This window comes from Rhincodon typus, chromosome 10 (genome assembly GCF_021869965.1).
Source record: "Rhincodon typus isolate 14 chromosome 10, sRhiTyp1.1, whole genome shotgun sequence".
Taxonomy (NCBI): domain Eukaryota; kingdom Metazoa; phylum Chordata; class Chondrichthyes; order Orectolobiformes; family Rhincodontidae; genus Rhincodon; species Rhincodon typus.
Genome location: NC_063341.1, coordinates 13,656,287 through 13,674,187, shown reverse-complemented (window position 1 = coordinate 13,674,187; position 17,901 = coordinate 13,656,287). Strand labels below are relative to the sequence as shown.

The following is a 17,901-nucleotide window of genomic DNA, read 5'->3' as shown; positions in this document are numbered from 1 at the left end:
TCCTCCCCACCACCGCTCTTCAGCGAGGAATGAAGCTCGTAAGACCGGTAGAAAAGATATAAATAAATCCGATCTTTTTATTATTATTATTTTGGTTAATCACACGGTATTTGAAGAGTACCTGCATTGTCTGTCGTACGGCAGCACGCTGTCCATTACTCCTGATGCTGAAGATGAATGCGAGAGAGAAATCCTTTTTAGAGCCTCCTGGGACCCCATAGGCTGGATTTCCCACCGCCGCCCCCCCCACACACACCCCCCACACCCCACCCACCAAGCCCCAAAAGTGAAACACGATCAAGAGAATGCTCTCCCACTGCTTCAGGATTCCCAGGGATTAGGATACCGAGCGGCGCCCCCTTATGTACAACCAGTTCGCCTGAATTACAGTGGTTCGTGGAACTACACCGTTCTTGTGTTAAACAAATATACGCTTAATCAAACCGAACACAGCATTGGGATGAGACGTTTAATACTTTCCAAAACGGGATCCAATGTGACTAGATAAGCAAATTAAGAAAAAGAAGAGTTTGGCTTTCGCCGCACGATTCCTGTGTGTATGCTTGACAGTAAGACAAGAGAAAATGCTAACCCACACATCTGCGCGCTAGGGACCAGAGAACTGTTAATCTGAAATTAAAACATCATGCACAGCTCGTGAAAAGTGAACAAATAAGTTCTCGGAAGTTCAGATCTGACAAAAGATGCGCCTAAACCGTTCACCTTATCCCCATTGTTTGCTCATTTATCCTCTTGTATAGGGCAATGCATTTTGCTGACTTGAATTCAAAATTACTTTGAGAATTTCAATCATTAACAATTGGGTCGATGCTGTTAAACGGGACTTTTGTGTGAATTCAACCCTGTTGTTCTGCAAACTTCTTCGGGCGGCATGAAATTAAAGGAGCCCCCGTTACTTTGGCAAACGTTGAGTGTTCTCAAGACGCAACACACTTGCAAACAGTGCCGAACATGACGCCAAATGAAACTAATCCCTTCTGCCTGCCCGTGGTCCATATCCCTTCATTTCTTGCACTTGGTTACCTAAAAGTCCCTTAAATGCCCGTATCGTATCTGCCTCAAACACCACTCCTGCAATGCGTTCCAGACTCCCACCACTCTGTGTAAAAAACTTACCCCTCACCGTCTCCTTTGAACTTTCTCCCTCTCACCTTAAATGCATGCCCACTGTTCTGCCCTCATCCATCATCTTCATCACCTTCTCGAAAAGTTCAATCAAAAGTAAGACATGACCTGCCCTGCACAAAACCATGTCACTAACTGTTCTCCTGAATGACCTAGCTCTGATTTATAAGTCATAACCCTATGACCTTGACTCCAACAGCAGAAAATAGATTTTCTCCAGCCACTCCTTTCAAAGTTCTAAAAACCTTAAATCATGATTTAACCTTCTACAATCTAGGCATTACGAGTGTACTATATCTACTCTGTCCTAATAACCTAACCTCTGGTAATATTCTGCTGAACCTGCCTTTCCAAAGCCAGTATATAAATTTCATGGTCTGTACCCAACACAGCAATACTCCAGGAAAAGCCCAACTAGACTTTGTATAACTGTATAAATTTCCACCCTTTATATTCAAATTTTCTAGAATACAACAACCACATTCCATGTGCTTTTTTAATTGTTTTGTATCTGACCATCCCATTTTAGTGTTCTGTGTATGTCAACCCCTGAACCTCTTTGAATCTCCACATTCCTAATGTTTCACTATTTCAAAACTACTCAGATGTATCCTTTTATTTCATCCATATTGGATGACATCACACATAGCCACATTGAACCCAATAGTTGCGGTCACTCACTACTCAATTTCTTCCAGTTTGAGTACATACCCATCGACATTGTGCCTACTACCACCTTAACAATCTCCTAATCAACTCAGTAATTTTCTTCAATTCCATGAGTCTTAATGTTAGCTGACTCTGTTTGGCATGGAACTTTACTGAAACCCTTCTGGAAGTCCATATAAACTACATGCATAGACATTTCCCTGTCTATAACTTCAATTATATTCTCAAAAAATTGAATGAGGTTTGTTAGATGTGATCCATCCTTTATTAATTGATGTTGGCTGCATTCAATCACATTTCTCTGAACACACAATAATTCTGCAATACATTACGGATTCCAATAATCTCCCCAAATCAGATGTCAGGTTTATCATTTCCTGGTTTCTTTTCCTCGCCTTTCATATTTAACAGTATTACATTTGCAATTTTTCAATCTGAAAAGGCAGTTCTTGAACTGAGTGAGCTTCAAATGATTATGGCAAAGCGCCTGCAATTTGCTCATTTATTTCCTTTAAAATCTATTGATCCCAATGACCAGAGAGCATTTTTCCAAGATCGTGGAAAGTACAATTTCAATGCAAGCTTGTTTTTCCTTTTTTCAGTGTTCTGGAAGTAACAGATGCATTGTGCATATAGTGTTGTAAGAAAAAGTAGAGAGTGCAAACTCGAAGCTGCACTGTAATTAAGCGTATACTCAATATGGTCTTATGCAGCAGTGTAATCAATGCAATACATATAGGTTTATTAGAATGGTAAACTGTTGTTTTGTCTATTCATTGGGAATATGTATTGTGATGCGTTCAATTCTAATATATACAAGTCCAATGTTGCAGTTCACTCTACACTGATATGTCTGCTTTTGTAGTTCACTTAGTGCTAAATGATGCATGTCTGCTGAAGATTATTGAGTGTACATGCAGGTCTGCTGCAGTTCAATTAATAACCAATGTATGCAGGCCTGATGCAACAGTTGATTCAGTGCTAATGTGTATTGGTCTGTTGCTGCAGTTCGTGTAAAACCAATGCATGCAGATCTGAAGTAGTTCATTTAATGTTAATAAATGCAGATTTGCTGCAGCAATTAAATCAAAACCCCAACAATGTAAGTCTAATACTGCAGTTCATTTAACACCAATGCTTGCGAGCCTGTTGCTAAAGATCATTCACGCAGGTCTGTTGCTACATCTCATTCAATACTAGTATTTATGAGTCTATTGTTACAGTTCATTCAATACCAATACGTGCAGATCTGCTGCAGCACTTCATTCAACACCAATACCTGGAGGTCTACGGCTGCAGTTTATTCACATGCAGGGCTGTTGCTGCAGTTCATTCAATGCCAATATACGTAGGTCTACGGCTGCAGTTTATTCACATGCAGGGCTGTTGCTGCAGTTGATTCAATAAGAGTGCATGCAGGTCTGCCGCTGCAGTTCATTCAGTACCAACATATGCAGGCCTACGGTGGCAGTTTATTCACATGCAGGGCTGTTGCTGCAGTTTATTCTGCACAAGAACATGCAGGACGATTGCTGCAGTTCATTCAATACAAGCACATGCAGGCCTTTTGCAGCAGCTCACTCAATACCAACGCACGCAGGTCTACGGCTACAGTTTATTTACATGCAGGGCTGTCGTAGCCGAGCATTCAATACGTGTCCATGAAGGTCCGGTGCTGCAGTTCATTCAGTGCCGACATAGCCTCGTGTTGCGCGAAGTGGTTTGCACTGTGGCGGCGCGCTTGTTGCTGTGCAGGTTGCCAGGGTGATTTGATTGACAGGGAGCCGGCCCCGCCCCCTCCCGGGCGCCTTGGCGACAGCGGTTCCGCTCCTCCCCTGACGGTGCACTCCGGGGGGAACTTGGAAAGATGCCGGCTCCCTCCCCTAAATCCCGGAACCGAGAGCGGGAGCCGAAAGGCGGCGGCAGGCCTCTGGGCCTCCTGCAGAGAGCGGCTACCCCCGAACCTCCGTCGCCTCGGCACCGGGCAGTGCAGCAGCTGGAGGCGGCGGGCCTCCGCCGGGACTCGGCCTCCGGCACCAACCCCTGCCCGCAGCCCGACGAGGACTGCATGAAGCTGAACCCATCCCTGCTCGGCATCGCCCTGCGCTCGCTGCTGGCCGTCGACCTATGGCTCTCCAAGCGCCTGGGGGTGTGCGCCACCGAGGACTCGGCCTGGGGCAGCGCCCGGCCTATCATGAAGCTGATCGAGGTGACGGGCCACGGCATCCCCTGGATAGGAGGCACCTTGTACTGTCTGTGCAAGAGCGACAGCGCTGCTGGACACGAAGTGCTGCTCAACCTGCTGCTGGGTGAGTGCAGGCAGACACCGTGCAGTCTCCCAACCCTGACCCTCCAGGCCCAGCAACCAGAGGATACGCTTTCAGCATGGGGTGGGGATTGAATCTCTTCTTCTCCTCGTCCCACGACGGATTTGATCCACTGGACTGAGATTTACGAGGGGGGTTTGGGGGGGGTGGTGGTTGTGGTTTCAAGCCGGGTTGGGAAAGGAGGGAAATTGGAAATATGCCACAGGCCTAGAGCCCAATGGTATCAATGTGGATTTCACAAGTTTCAAAATCTCCCCTCCCCCTACCGCATCCCAAAACCAGTCCAGCTCGTCCCTGCCTCCCTAACCTGTTCTTCCTCCCACCTATCCCCTTCTCCCACCTCAAGCCGCACCTCCATCTCCTACCGACCAACCTCATCCCGCCCCCTTGACCTGTCCGTCCTCCCTGGACTGACCTATCCCCTTCCTAACTCCCTACCTACACTCACCTTTACTGGCTCCATCCCCGCCTCTTCGACCTGTTTGTTTCCTCTCCACCTATCCTCTCCTCTATCCCTCTTCTATCCGCCTCCCACTCTCTCCCTATTTATTTTGGAACCCCCTTCCCCTCCCCCTTTTCTGATGAAGGGTGTAGGCCCGAAACGTCAGCCTCTCTGCTCCTATGATGCTGCTTGGCCTGCTGTGTTCATCCAGCCCTGCACCTTGTTGTCTAGGGTTGAGGTTGGTTGGGTCCTGCCTCTGAAGCCTCGATGGGCCGAATGGCCGGCATCTTCAGTGCTGCGTGTTGCCGTAACTTCTCCACAGTAGTAGAATAGTGTCACCGCTGAAGGCTATGTGGTCCATCTTGTCTGATAGTCCTCCAAGGGTTATTCACCCAGTATCCCACCCCCTAACCTTTTTTAATTTCCCTACCCTTTTTTTCAAACTCCTCCTCCAGCACCACCACCACCACCTCCTAAAAATGATACAATTGTCTTTTAAAAGTCACAATTGAATCTGCTTCTGCCACATTGGTAGATCCTAACCGCTCCCCATGTTTAAAAAGGAAAGTTCTTCCTCTTCTTTTGCCAATCACCTTAAATTGGTTTTCTCTGATTTGGTGTCCTTCCACAAATGGAAATAGTTTTTCTTGAGGGTCTTTTTTTCAGGGCTCCTGTTTATACTTTCTTCACTAATTTCTTTTCCATCCTCACATTTAATCCCTTTGTTATATGGCTGTTGCATGTTAATATGTTTGACCAATATATTGGACTTCTTTCAGACTATGAAACTTATCTATGCTGTAGGTAAAGGTGATTTACTACATTTAGAATTCCAGAAGGCATTTGATAAGCTGCCATATCAAAGGTTATTATGGAAAATAAAAGCTCATGATGTAGCAGTAACATATTGACGTGGATAGAAGATTGGCTAGCTGACAGGCAGTAGAGATTAGGCATAATTCACTTCTTTTCAGGTTAGTAAAATGTAAGAAGTGTTCTGCCACAGGAATCACTGCTGTGACCTCAAATATTTACTATTTATATAAATGACATGGATGAAGGGACTAAAGATATGATTGCTAAATTTGCCAACAATACAGTTATGGGTAGAAAAGTGAATAGTGAAGAGGACAGAAGAAAGCAACAAAAAGATATAGGTTGTGAGTGGCGAAGATCTGACAAATAGAGTATAATGTGGAAAATGTGAAATTGTGCATTTTAGCAGGAAGAATGAAAAGTGTTATCTAAATTGTTAAAGATTGCAGAGCTCTGCAATGCTGAGGGTTCTGGGCGTCCTTATATATGAACTACAAGAGATTAGTTCGTAGATACAGCAAGTAATTAGGAAAGCCAACAGAATATTATAATTTAACATGGGAAATTTAATGCAAAAGTTGGGCGGTTATGCATGGTACAGCTGAGACTGCATCTGGCATGCTGTGAGTAGTATTGGCCGTCTTATTTCAGGAAGTATGTAAATGTTTTGGAGGTGATTCATAGGTTTACCAGACTAATACCTGAGATGGGCAATTGGGAGGTTGCCATATGAGTTAGAAAAAGAGATGACTTGATTGAAACAGGCAAAATCCCAAGTGGTCTTGTTTTGGTGACTATGAAGAGAATGTTTCCTCTTATAGGAAAAGTTACAACTATTGGGTCATTGTTTAAAAAAAAACGGGGTGGCCCACTTGAAACAGATTAGGTGAAACATTTGCTGTGATGGCAGTGGTGGAAGCAGAGTCCTTGATTTTTTTTTTAAAGCAGAGGTACATAGATCCTTGATAAACAATGGAGGTGAATGTTGATCAGGGTCAGTGGGAATGTGGATTTGACGTTACAATTAAATCAGTCGTGATCTTATTGAATGGCAGAGGAGCTGAATGGCCTTCTCCTGCTTTCTAATTTGTATGTTGGCATGTATGAATCAATATTACCTTCTGTTTTTCGGTTGACTTTAGGGGTCAGTTTCTTGCTGAGATAAATAAAATAGCACAAATACCCAAGACTGCATATTGTGTATTACAATATCTTTAAATCTCGGAACAATAAATAATCACTTTTATTAATTTATTATAAATCTTCAGTATCTTCTATGCATTCAGCAAACTAAGTAATTAAATATCTACAAAATGTAAAAATAATGCAATTTTTGAACTGATTTTCCAGGCATTACTATTTATGTAACTAGAAGGAATATAGTTTGCAAATAGCTTCCCAAACACCTTCATAAAAATGTATGTAGGATGCTGACTGGCATCCAGGTAAACAACTTACTGATTATCCACAGTTTTGCTTTCTGTCTCTCTGTAAGTTTTTATAAAAAGCATCAGTACCCTCATTGCCTCCCTATATGATCCCTATGTGCACTATCCTCTCAGTATTTTGAAATTATAAGTTCACAAATTTCATTGAACTTGGTCAGTGGTGGATAAAGTTGCATGGTGCATAAAGGGCATAGTGCCTACCTGCCTATTCATTACCCAGTCTTCAAAATGAGAAAAAAATGAAAGTGTTACTGATGAAGTCATTGAAAAGTCACAATTGGACAGTAAGTTAATTTCATTTCTAATTGTAATGAGCCTAAGGAAAAAGGAAGTTGTGAAATTTCCAGAAACTGAATGTAGATTTTGGAGTATACAATCAAGTTTGTTAAATAGATTTGTACTAAATTTTTAAAGCCATTTTAATAAAATTGATGCTGATGCTGATGCTGAATCAATAGCCTTAATCTTTAAGTCATGCAAGAATTACCTGCATTATTTCTACCCAGCAGACAGATGTAATCGTTCTGTTATTGGGCTAGTAATTGAGAGACCTGAGCAAATGATCCAGATCCTTCTATGGCAGCTGGGGAACTTTACTTCACATTTAACTAATTGAATTTAAAGGTTAGTCTCATTTATGATGACCATGAAAGCTCAGAGTTGTCATTAAAAATCCTCTGGTTCACTCACGCCCTTCAGGGAAGGAAATCTGCCATCCTTATCTAATGTCTTTTTGAGACTCAAAATCACAGCAATCTGGCTGATCTAGGCAGTGGATATGTCAACATATGTTGGCATATCCAGCCCAGTCAATCCTACAAACTGCTGTCACGAATATGTGCTTTGTTCCATCTCTGCCCCATAGGTTCCTATGAGACTTTTTGTGTAAGTTAGGAGTGTTATAGATAGACAAGTCCTTCTTTGCTCTGAATTGGAATCCATGTACAATAACAATTCTGAGTTTGGACCCCAGATTAGCCAGGCAATAGGCTGACATTATTCTCAATCAAACCTCTTAGCCAATGTTCTGGAAATCATAATTTTCCCTGGGTATTTTACATCCCACCAGAGGTGGCAGCGCAAGGGATGTGTGGTTGGGATGGAGTGACCTTCAGTATGGGCAACATTCATTCTGGACCCTTTGAAGTCTTGAAGCGCAATGTCAAAATTGTTCGAAATAACCTTCTCAATACCACTTAATGCTGTCCTTTAACTGATGCCTCTGTTGTTGAGCGTCACTTCACATCAACGAAGCACTGAGGGGAGCAAGGACACTTGCTGTACTCTGGCTGAGTGACTTAACCGGAATTGATCTGTTTGCATCACTACTGACTGAGATTGCCAAGTCCTGAAGGAAATAGTTACAAGAGAGCACCAACTTGAAGAGAAAACCAACTTGCCTCATCCTGACCACGCTACCTGTTGCAGTGTTTCTATGATGATATTGGTGGGATCGATCAGCACACAGTTGCAGACAACAAGGCTTGTCTTCGCACTGAAGACCTCCTCCATCATGTATGAGTCTCCAACCATGCTTAAGTAGAATAGAATCAGAACAGATCTAGTAGCTCCAAATTGGGCATTCTTGAATTGCTTGGGTCTGTGAACAGAAGAATTGTATTCTGACACAATCTGTAACTTTGTGGCTTGGCATATTTCATACTTGACCATTACTGTCATGTTGGGTGACGAACCCCATTTCCAAGAACGGTGCAGAAGAACATGCTGGGAACAGTGCCAGACTGACCCTTTGAAGCTACAATAAAGGGCTGCCTGCATGTTGCACAGTGGAAGTAGTGTGCTATTATTCAGAACTAAGATATCCCACAAGTAATAAATAGGATCAAAGCTTTGCAGGCCTACCCGATCCAGTGGTTAATGGTTTTGGATAATTAAACGATTAACCAGAGGTGGAGGATCCATAGATGTCCCATCCTCCTCAATGGCACAATTTAGTATGTGTGCAAAAGACCAGCCTGAAGCATTTGCAGTCATCGTTAGCTGTAAATGCTAAGTGGCTCATCTATCTCAGCCTCTTCTGGAGTTTCCCAGCATCATAGAAGTCATTGTTCAATCAACTTATTTACTCCATGACTGAGTGCAATGAGTCAAAGGTCATAGACCCTGACAATATCCCAGCATTAGTGCTCAGGATATGAGCTCCAGAGATGGCTGTGGCCAAGCTATTTCAGTACAGTGGAGATACTCCTAATTCCTCTGCCTCCGCCGCATCGGCTCCCAAGATGGAACATTCCACTCCCGGACATCCCAGATGTCCTCCTGTTTCAAGGACCACAACATCCACACCCTGCCTCCCCCCTTCCCCATCCCCCAATCCCCATGATCAAAAATGTCCTCAACCGCATCTCTTGCATTTCCCATGCTTCTGCCCTCAAATCCCTCTTTCCCCCCCCGCCCCCCACCAACAAAAATAAAGACAGAATCCCCCCGGTCCCTTCATACCACCCCACCAATTTCTGCACCCATCGTATCATTCTCCGCCACTTCTGCCATCTACGATCTGACCCCACAACCAAAGAGATATTTCCCTCCCCATCCCTATCTGCCTTTCGTAGGGACCGGTCCCTCCATGACTCCCTCGTCTGCTCCACACTCCCCACCACCCCCAGCACTTTTCCCTGCTACCACAGGAAGTTCTAAGCCTCCCTCCTCACTTCCATCCAAGCCCAAAGTAAACTTTCCATATCTGACCGGTGTTCACCTGTACATCCTCCAATCTGGTCTACTGTATCCGTTGCTCCTGAAATGGCCTCCTCTACAGCGGTGAGATCAAGCGCAGACTTGGGGACTGTTTCATGGAGAATCTGTGCTCTGTACATGATTATTGACAACACCTTCTGGTCGCCAACCATTTTAACTCCTCCCTCCCACTCTCTTGATGACATGTCTATCCTGGACCGTCTCCAGTGCCACAGTGACGCCACACGCAAACTGGAAGAGCAACACCTCAAATTCCACCACGGGAGCCTACAGCCTGATGGCCTGAACGTGGAATTCACCAGTTTTAAAATCTCTCCACGCTCTGTCTCATCCCATGTCCAACCCTCCTCCTCATCCCCACCTCCCTGACCTGACACATTCTGTTCATCTTCTTCCCCACCCATCCCACTGACCAATCCCCACCATTCCCTAATTGCATCCACCTATCACCATCCCACCTACCTTTCCCCAGCTCCACCCCTCCTCCCTTTATTTATTTCCCAGCTCCCTTCCACCTCCCCATTTCTGAAGAAGGGTTCTGACCTGAAACATCAACTTTCCTGCCCCTCTGCTGCCTGACCTGCTGTTTTCCTCCAGCTCCATACTGTTGTTTCAGTACAACTACAACTTTGGTATCTATGTTATAAAGAGGAAAATTGTGCATACTTGTACTGTCCAAAAAAATCCCAAATCCACCCTGAGGCAATAATTGGCCATTAATCTAATCTCAATCACAAAGTGATATCAACAGTGCCATCATATAATACTTCATCATTAACAACCCTATGCTGATTTTTTTATTTGATTCAGCCAGGACCGTTCAGCTATAGAGCGCATTACAGTCTTGGTTCATACGTAATAAGGAATGCCAGAGGTGAGAGGGCTTGCCCTTGCATTTAACCAAGTTTGGCACCAAGAGGGAAATTTAGTAAATTTTGAAATCATTGACTTGGACTCATACCTGGCCCAAGGGAAAGATTATTATGGCTGCTGAGGCCAATTATCTCAGCCCTAGTGATCACTGCAGGAATTCTATATATCAATATGCTGGGAATCACCATTTACCAGAAGATTAATTGGACCAGTCATGTTAATGCTGTGCCTGCAAGAGCAGTTTAGAAGCTGATCATTTTGCAGTGTCTGACTCCCCAAAACCTTTTCCCCTTCCACAAGGCACATATCTGGATAGTGTTGGAATGCTCTCCACGTGTCTGGTTGAATGCATCGCCACCAAGAGCCTTGACACCATCACCACTCAATCTTTAAGGATTTGTGCATATGCAGCCTCAGATTTCTCTCCATTTCCTTTTAAATTATACCACTTTGTTTATTTACCTCAGAGAATATTGTACTGATGATGCAATTTTAGTTGAAAATTGCAGAACTTTCCAAACTTGACCCAGCATTTTCCAAAATTTGAGGTTTTGACTTTATCATTTACTCACCTTTCACAATTCATTTCTACTCTTTTCATTACCAGTACAAGACATCATCGACAACTTTGCACTGCTTCGGATGGCCTATTACATTTGAACCTTCCACATAGGTGGGCAACAGATTACATGTAACGTCAGTATTTTCCAAAGTGAAGTTTAAATTACCTTTGAAGTCCTGATGCCTGCTAATTCCAGTTTGCAGGCTTCTTGATCTTGTAAACACTTTGTAATCAACCTGTTCAGAGATGTTATTATACACCTATGGAGCAAGTGGGACTTGAGCCCAGAGCTTCCGGGCTGAAGGTAGGGACGCTAACACTGCACCACAAGCGCCCTCTTTGCTTAATTAATAGCCATTTGTTAGGAACTTGAATGTTTTTAGTTCCTTGAAAATGCATGGGGTTGGGTACTGGAGAATTTAAGATTCTGAAGTAAATTTAGATCTCCTAATTCATAATCTTCACACTGCAAAGTGCTAAAACCACTAGCTGATATTTCAATACTTTTGTGAAAGAGTCTCTAAATAATTGGTTTAACAACCAAAACATTTGCAAAATATCAATTTCAAAGAGTTTAATTAAGTAGTAAGCATACCAACCTACCTCCATTCTCACGAAATAGAATTGCCTCAGATGCAGTAACAACAGGCACGATAACCTTTTAATTAACAGTTGACACATTGTCAGAGGGCTAACCACTTAAAACAGCACTTTGATTTATAAACACATGCTTCATCAGTTCTACCTTATGATCTGAACTGAGTAAAAGTGCTTGTGCTTTACAAAACGTATGCTCAACGGCTATTTATATACTGACTGTTTTTAAGCTGAATATGCATGTCGGTGGTTGGATATTTGATTCCACCTGCAACTCTTGGCCCATGTTGAAGATTACATCTCTCGTGTAAATTCTATTTACTGTGTATCACAGTTTTTGTATTAGCCCTATCAAACTGTTACTAATATACATATTTTCACTTGTTCAGTTGCAAAATGTCTCCCGATGGCGCTGACTGTTCCTGGGGAGTGTTTTCATGACTGCCAGCACTTATCTGGTAACTTCGATATTTTTCATGTGCAAATTTAAACCATGATTATTATCATGCTGTTTTGGTTGTGATGGGCTTCACGTTAAATCCTGAGCATGTTATTTGCCACACGTTAACCCAATCCAGCAAATGTCACGATGAAAACAAACAGGATCAGGAGTTGTCCATTTGGCCCTTTGAGCTTTCTGTCAACGTTTCAATATGATAATGGGTGATTGACCTCAGCTCCACTTTCCCGTTCTTGCCTATGATCCCTCGGTGCCCTTCACATCCAAAGTAATCAACCTGTCTTGCAATGCACACAATGGCTGAACATCTACAGCTCTCTGAGGTAGCAAATTCCAAATATTCACAACAGATTTCTCCTGTCATAAATAGCTGACATCTTGTTCTGAACCTGTGATTCCATAGTTCTAGATTACCAAACCTGAGAAAATATCCTGTCAGCATCTCACCTACAAAGCCTCTTAAGAATTTTCATGTTTCAATGATCGCTTCTACTTCTGAATGCTAGGAAATACAGATTCTGTCTAATACCTCCTCGTACGATCCCTTCATCCCAAGGAGGTCCACTCTGTTGCACTCCTTCAAAGGAGCTGTATTCTTCCTTATATAAGGAGACCAAAACTGCAATCATTGTTCCCGGTGTGGTCTCACCTTCACAAAAACATTGCAGAAGTGGAGCAAGACTTCCTTACTACTGAACTTCAACCTCCTGGCAATAAAGACCAACTTATTATTTGCTTTCCTAATAGCATTATGTTACAGCAAGCAAACTTTGCTTCTGCCTTCTTTGAGGACTCCAAATTCCTCTGAAAACCAACTTTTAATAGTTCTCGCCATTTAAAATAAGTCTACTTTTATTATTTCTTACCAAATGGATAATTTCACATTGTAACCTTTCTGCTACTTTCTTAGCTACTCGTATAACCTTTGCTATTCTTTTGTAGCTGCTTTGCATCCTTTTCACAATCTGTTTTCCTATGTAACATTGTATCGTCATCAGGAAGCTTGAAAACATTACATTTGGTCCCCTTGTTTAAGTAATCAATAGAGTTTACAAATAGCTAAAGCCAAATACCAAAGCCTTGTAGCACTCTGATAGCTGCAGCCTGCTAACCCAAAAGATTCTTTTTTTTTGTTGTTCATTAAGTAGCGCGTGTCCATGCTCATTTGTTATCCCATATCCCAGGAGTCCTAATTGTGTGTACTAACCTCTTGTGTGACACGTTATCAAATGTTATTTTGGTGTGCAGGTATGGGAACATTGGTTGATTTTTATTTCTTCACTCCTTCCCTAAGAACATATGAAAAAGAACAGGAATAAACCATTCAGTAAGGTTTGGCTGATCTAATAGTGGCATTAATTCTGCTGTCCTGAATGCCCCATAGCATCTGACTCCCTTCTCAATCAAAATTCTGTCACGCTGTTGAATATATTCAGTGCCCCAGCCTATACTGCTCTTTAGAGATTCCAAAAACTAATGACCCTCAGAAGAAATTTCTCCTTATTGCCATCTTAGAGACCACTTAGTTTTAAACTATGCTTCCTCCTTCTAAATTAGCACCTCAGGAAAAACATTCTCATACCATTCTGCCAGTCAAAGCCCCTCAGAATCTTAAATATTTCAATACTATCTTCTGAGCTACAATGAGTATAAGTTGACCCTTTGCTCCTAAGATAGCTCATTTGTCTTAGGAATCAACCCAGTGAACTAAAGGTGTTGTGGGCAATTGTAGCATTTCAGTTGCTCACCTGCGTGAAGTCAACGTTGGCATAAATCATTAATTGAGCATGAAGTTTTCTGCTACTATACTTTAGTATGACCCTGGCTGAGTCTTTCTTCACTTGCTAACCTATCAAGAGAGCATTTGTTTGTTTCAACTTTAACTGAATTACAGTGAGCCATTTGCTGTTGTGAATTGAAAGAGCTGTGTTTATTCTTCACTTGGTGTTGGTTTTCCATGGTAACAAAAAGGCAATAGGAATGTCATTCATTGGCTTCACTTTGAAATTGATATTGATGCTGATATTGCTACATGGCGATCTTAGACTTGCTTATTAGCTACAATCTGAACTCAGACAGTTATGATAAGTTTTTAAATCACCAAATTTGAGGCAAGGAAAATGGAATGCAGTTCTGCACATAATTTGATAGAAGTTATATTTTTGAATCAAGCTGTACAGAGATGTTAGTTATTATGTGCCTCTGGAGGAGGACAGAAGTTGTTTGCATAGTATGCAAACTCAGTCTTTTGATGTTCAAATATGGTTTTTATTGCAAACATATACTTTATTTATTTATCTATTAGGACATAGGAAGTGTCTTAAAACATTTCTGGACTGTCTTTGCAGTGGAAAAAAAGCAAACGACATGTTGGAATTTGACATTACTTGGAGCTGCCCCACATGTTGCAAAAACAAAGGCATTTTCTATCATGCAGGAGACTAATTACATTCATTTTGAGCAACGAAGGGGTCTTAAACTTAATGAGCCCTCATACTCTGCCAGAAAGACTTCAGATGGTAAAAACTGAAAGAACTGTGGATGCTAGAAATTAGAAACAAGAAAAGAAATTGCGAGAAAAGCTCAGCAGGTTTGGCAACTTCTGAGGAAGGGACATTGGACCCGAAACATTAACTCTTGATTTCTCTCCACAAACTTTAGATGATGGTCTTTCCCCGCAGCAGCTGGCCCATACTCTTATGTGTCTTTACATAGTCTAAACCTTTTTTTGGTCAATAATCTTTGCATGTTTGAGTAAGTTTTATTTGTAATAAACTAGTTGTTCTTTGAAAGAAACTAGGTGAAATTGTTTTTAGTACAAAACCTAATATAATCCATGACCATAAATCTAAAATGAATTGGCATATCACTATGCTGGTTTAATTTATTATTGCCAGTCAAGTAGTGGGGCTGGAAAGTAATTGATGCATCCCTCCTGACTGCATCATAGTAACGGAAATATGAGACAGTCACTAATGCAGGTGAAACTTTACAAAGAATGTGCTTAGAATGTGTAACTTTGTACTGAGGAATAGGTCAGATGACTAGGAGATACACACTTAAGGAGAAGCTAGGTAAACATAGAAAAACGAAGGATTAGAAGATAAGTTGATGATTTTAAGAAGGTTTGAAGGAAATTTGTGTAGACCATTAAAACAGACATGGACCTGTTGGGCCGAATGGCCTGTGTCTATGGTGTAAACGCTATAGTTTATAGCCTTTCCTAGAACGTGATCATTTTACAGCACTACCAATCCCATACATGGGACAGTTTGATTAAAATTCATCTTCCTCTGTGTTATGTTTTTGAATTTTTTATTAGAGCTTTCATTTATGGAAAGAATTTGGCTTTTGAGGTTTGCTTTTAAGAGTTGTTTTAAGAGAAAGCAAATTTGTTTAAATTTAAAACAAGATGCCACAGGTATCATAATCTGTGCATTCTCTGTACTAAACAGTAATACAAAGGCCTGGATGAATAATGTTCAGATCCCACCAGGGCTGAGAATTTGAATTCAGCTTTGGGAATAATCTGGGATCATTTTTTTTTTTACAAGGAAAAGTGAGAATGAAACGATTGGATCATCATGAACATGTGTGATTGTTTCTGGGGGGGAAAACTATCTTTACTGAGTATGGCTTGTATGTAACTCTGAAACCAGATCAGTGTGGTTGGTGCCTTGGTGTCCACTGAACCTATCTGATGAGCCACTCCGTTTAAGACAACTAGAATGGGCAATAAATGTCAATCATACCATCAATATCCTACTCCCAAAAAATGATAGAGCCCGAAGAATCTTGATGAGCTCATTCATTTTAAGCTGGCTAATCAAGTCATGAGCAAATGCCGGTCTTCACAATTAAGGCATCCATTTCTTCAGTAGATGTGGCATACTGTGCAACTGCAAGGGACCCAGCAAATCAGTTATGGTTCCGTTGTTACTTCATGTGGTAACACTAGAGCTGACAAATACCAACAAATCCTTGAGAATGTCTTTTTATGAATCCATATTCCTAGCTTATTGTGATGTCTGATGATCTCAGCCTTAGCTCAATAGCCAGATGAAACCTATTCAATTTGAGAACGGCAGATGTTTTCTGATAAACCCAAGTCCTACTTGAGAAGGAATGGAAAGGATGCCAATTTTATTGACAGGTTTACTGGAAAATGTACATTTTTTTGTTTCTACCGGTAAATCACTAGCAGAGTGGAAGTTGGCATAGTGTGACGACAATGACAACACCACTGCGTATCCTCAGTAATGGACAGAAAATCCTCCTGGTGATATAGCGTCTCAACAAGAAAATACAACATGGGTGTTTGGACGTAGGACAGTTTTGGAACCTGAGCGTAACATCATCTGGTGGCACACCTCAATCCCCAGGAAATTATATTTTTGTTTCACGCACATATTTGTTTTAAAAAAAAGTTCTGTAAGCAAAAGCTAATTGAGTACAAAGTACTATCAAGAGAGCTGTTTTTCCCAAAAAATTGCACAAACCTCTCCATCTGGGGATCCACAAGGTCATATAAGACTTTGCAGAAGACCTGGCTCTCGGGCAGGATATAGAGGATCTCATTGCGCATTTGACTTTGTTGATATCCTTTTGAAAAGGACATTGTAATTCTTGCCAGGTGGAAAACCCCTTGATTAGATTTTGTACTCAAACAGATTTTACTTGTAAAGCATTTTTTAAAAAGTGCTTGAAATGAAAGGAAAATTCCCAAATGGAATGGAGTTAACTGGAAAAGCAGATCAGTCACTGTGTAGTTTGAGTTCAAGTACTTTAAATATGATTTTTGCTAACAATTGTAAATTGTGTATTTGCTAATATTTATTAGGCTTTAGTGAGTATTCAGTGTCAATGGAGCAAGTTAATTTGTTTTCTCTCAAACTCGTTCATCTTTTCCTTTCACACTACCATGTTTAGAGTTCATTAGGTGAACAAGAGCTGATTCTTGGAGTGAGGATGCTATCTTCTGACTGAGTAGACTAGGCCTATTAACATGAATTTAGACAAGGAATGATTGAATTAACTATATAATTCTTAAAGGGCTTAATAGGATCAGCGCTGATATGATGTTTACCCTCACTAGGGAGTCCAGAATGAGGGGTCACAATCTCAGCATAAAACAACAGCAGTTTAGGAGAAATGTCTTCACCAAAGAGTTGTGCATTTGCATTTCTGTACCACCCCTGCCCCCGGAGCCCTCCGAATGCTGTGGATACTTTGTAATTGAGTAAATTCACGACCTACAGGTGCAAGTATTAATTTTCAGACAAGGGGGAGTGAAATAAAACTAAAAGGCAGGTAAACTTCATTTTAATGGACTCGAGGCAGCCTATCCATGCTATGCTTTACTTCCGGGCATAGTTTCTGATGAAAAGAATATTCTGCCTTTGCTGTGAACTAAAATAAGGTGTAATTTCACAATTCACTGTAATCCCTTAGACAGATCTACAATATATTGTTTATTTATACATTAACCAAAGCACTTTTAAACATGAATTACCTGTCCCCAACTATTTGTCAGAGAAATACTTAATGAGAGGAAATGTTGATGAGCAAAGTTTACATATTTGCAGGCCCTTGGTAAATTTATGGCACTAGATTTGAAGAAACCAAAACAAAATTACTTCAGAGATAGTAGGAACTGCAGATGCTGGAGAATCCGAGACAACAAGGTGCAGGGCTGGATGAACACAGCAGGCCAAGCAGCATCATAGGAGCAGAGAGGCTGACGTTTCGGGCCTAGACCCTTCATCAGAAAAGGGGGAGGGGAAGGGGGTTCCGAAATAAATAGGGAGAGAGTGGGAGGCGGATAGAAGAGGGATAGAGGA

General features: G+C 41.6%; 1 protein-coding gene across 1 annotated transcript in view; it reads left to right on the top strand.

Annotated features, from left to right (window-relative positions):
- The first annotated feature begins 3,605 nt into the window (after nt 1–3,605).
- The window catches only part of plpp6 (phospholipid phosphatase 6), a 143,758-nt gene continuing 129,462 nt past the window's right edge, over nt 3,606–17,901 (top strand). Inside the window, exon 1 of the mRNA XM_020532806.2 lies at nt 3,606–4,124. Within this exon, the coding sequence (XP_020388395.2) occupies nt 3,683–4,124 (442 nt within the window). The 5' untranslated portion in view covers nt 3,606–3,682. The remainder of the gene's footprint in view (nt 4,125–17,901) is intronic.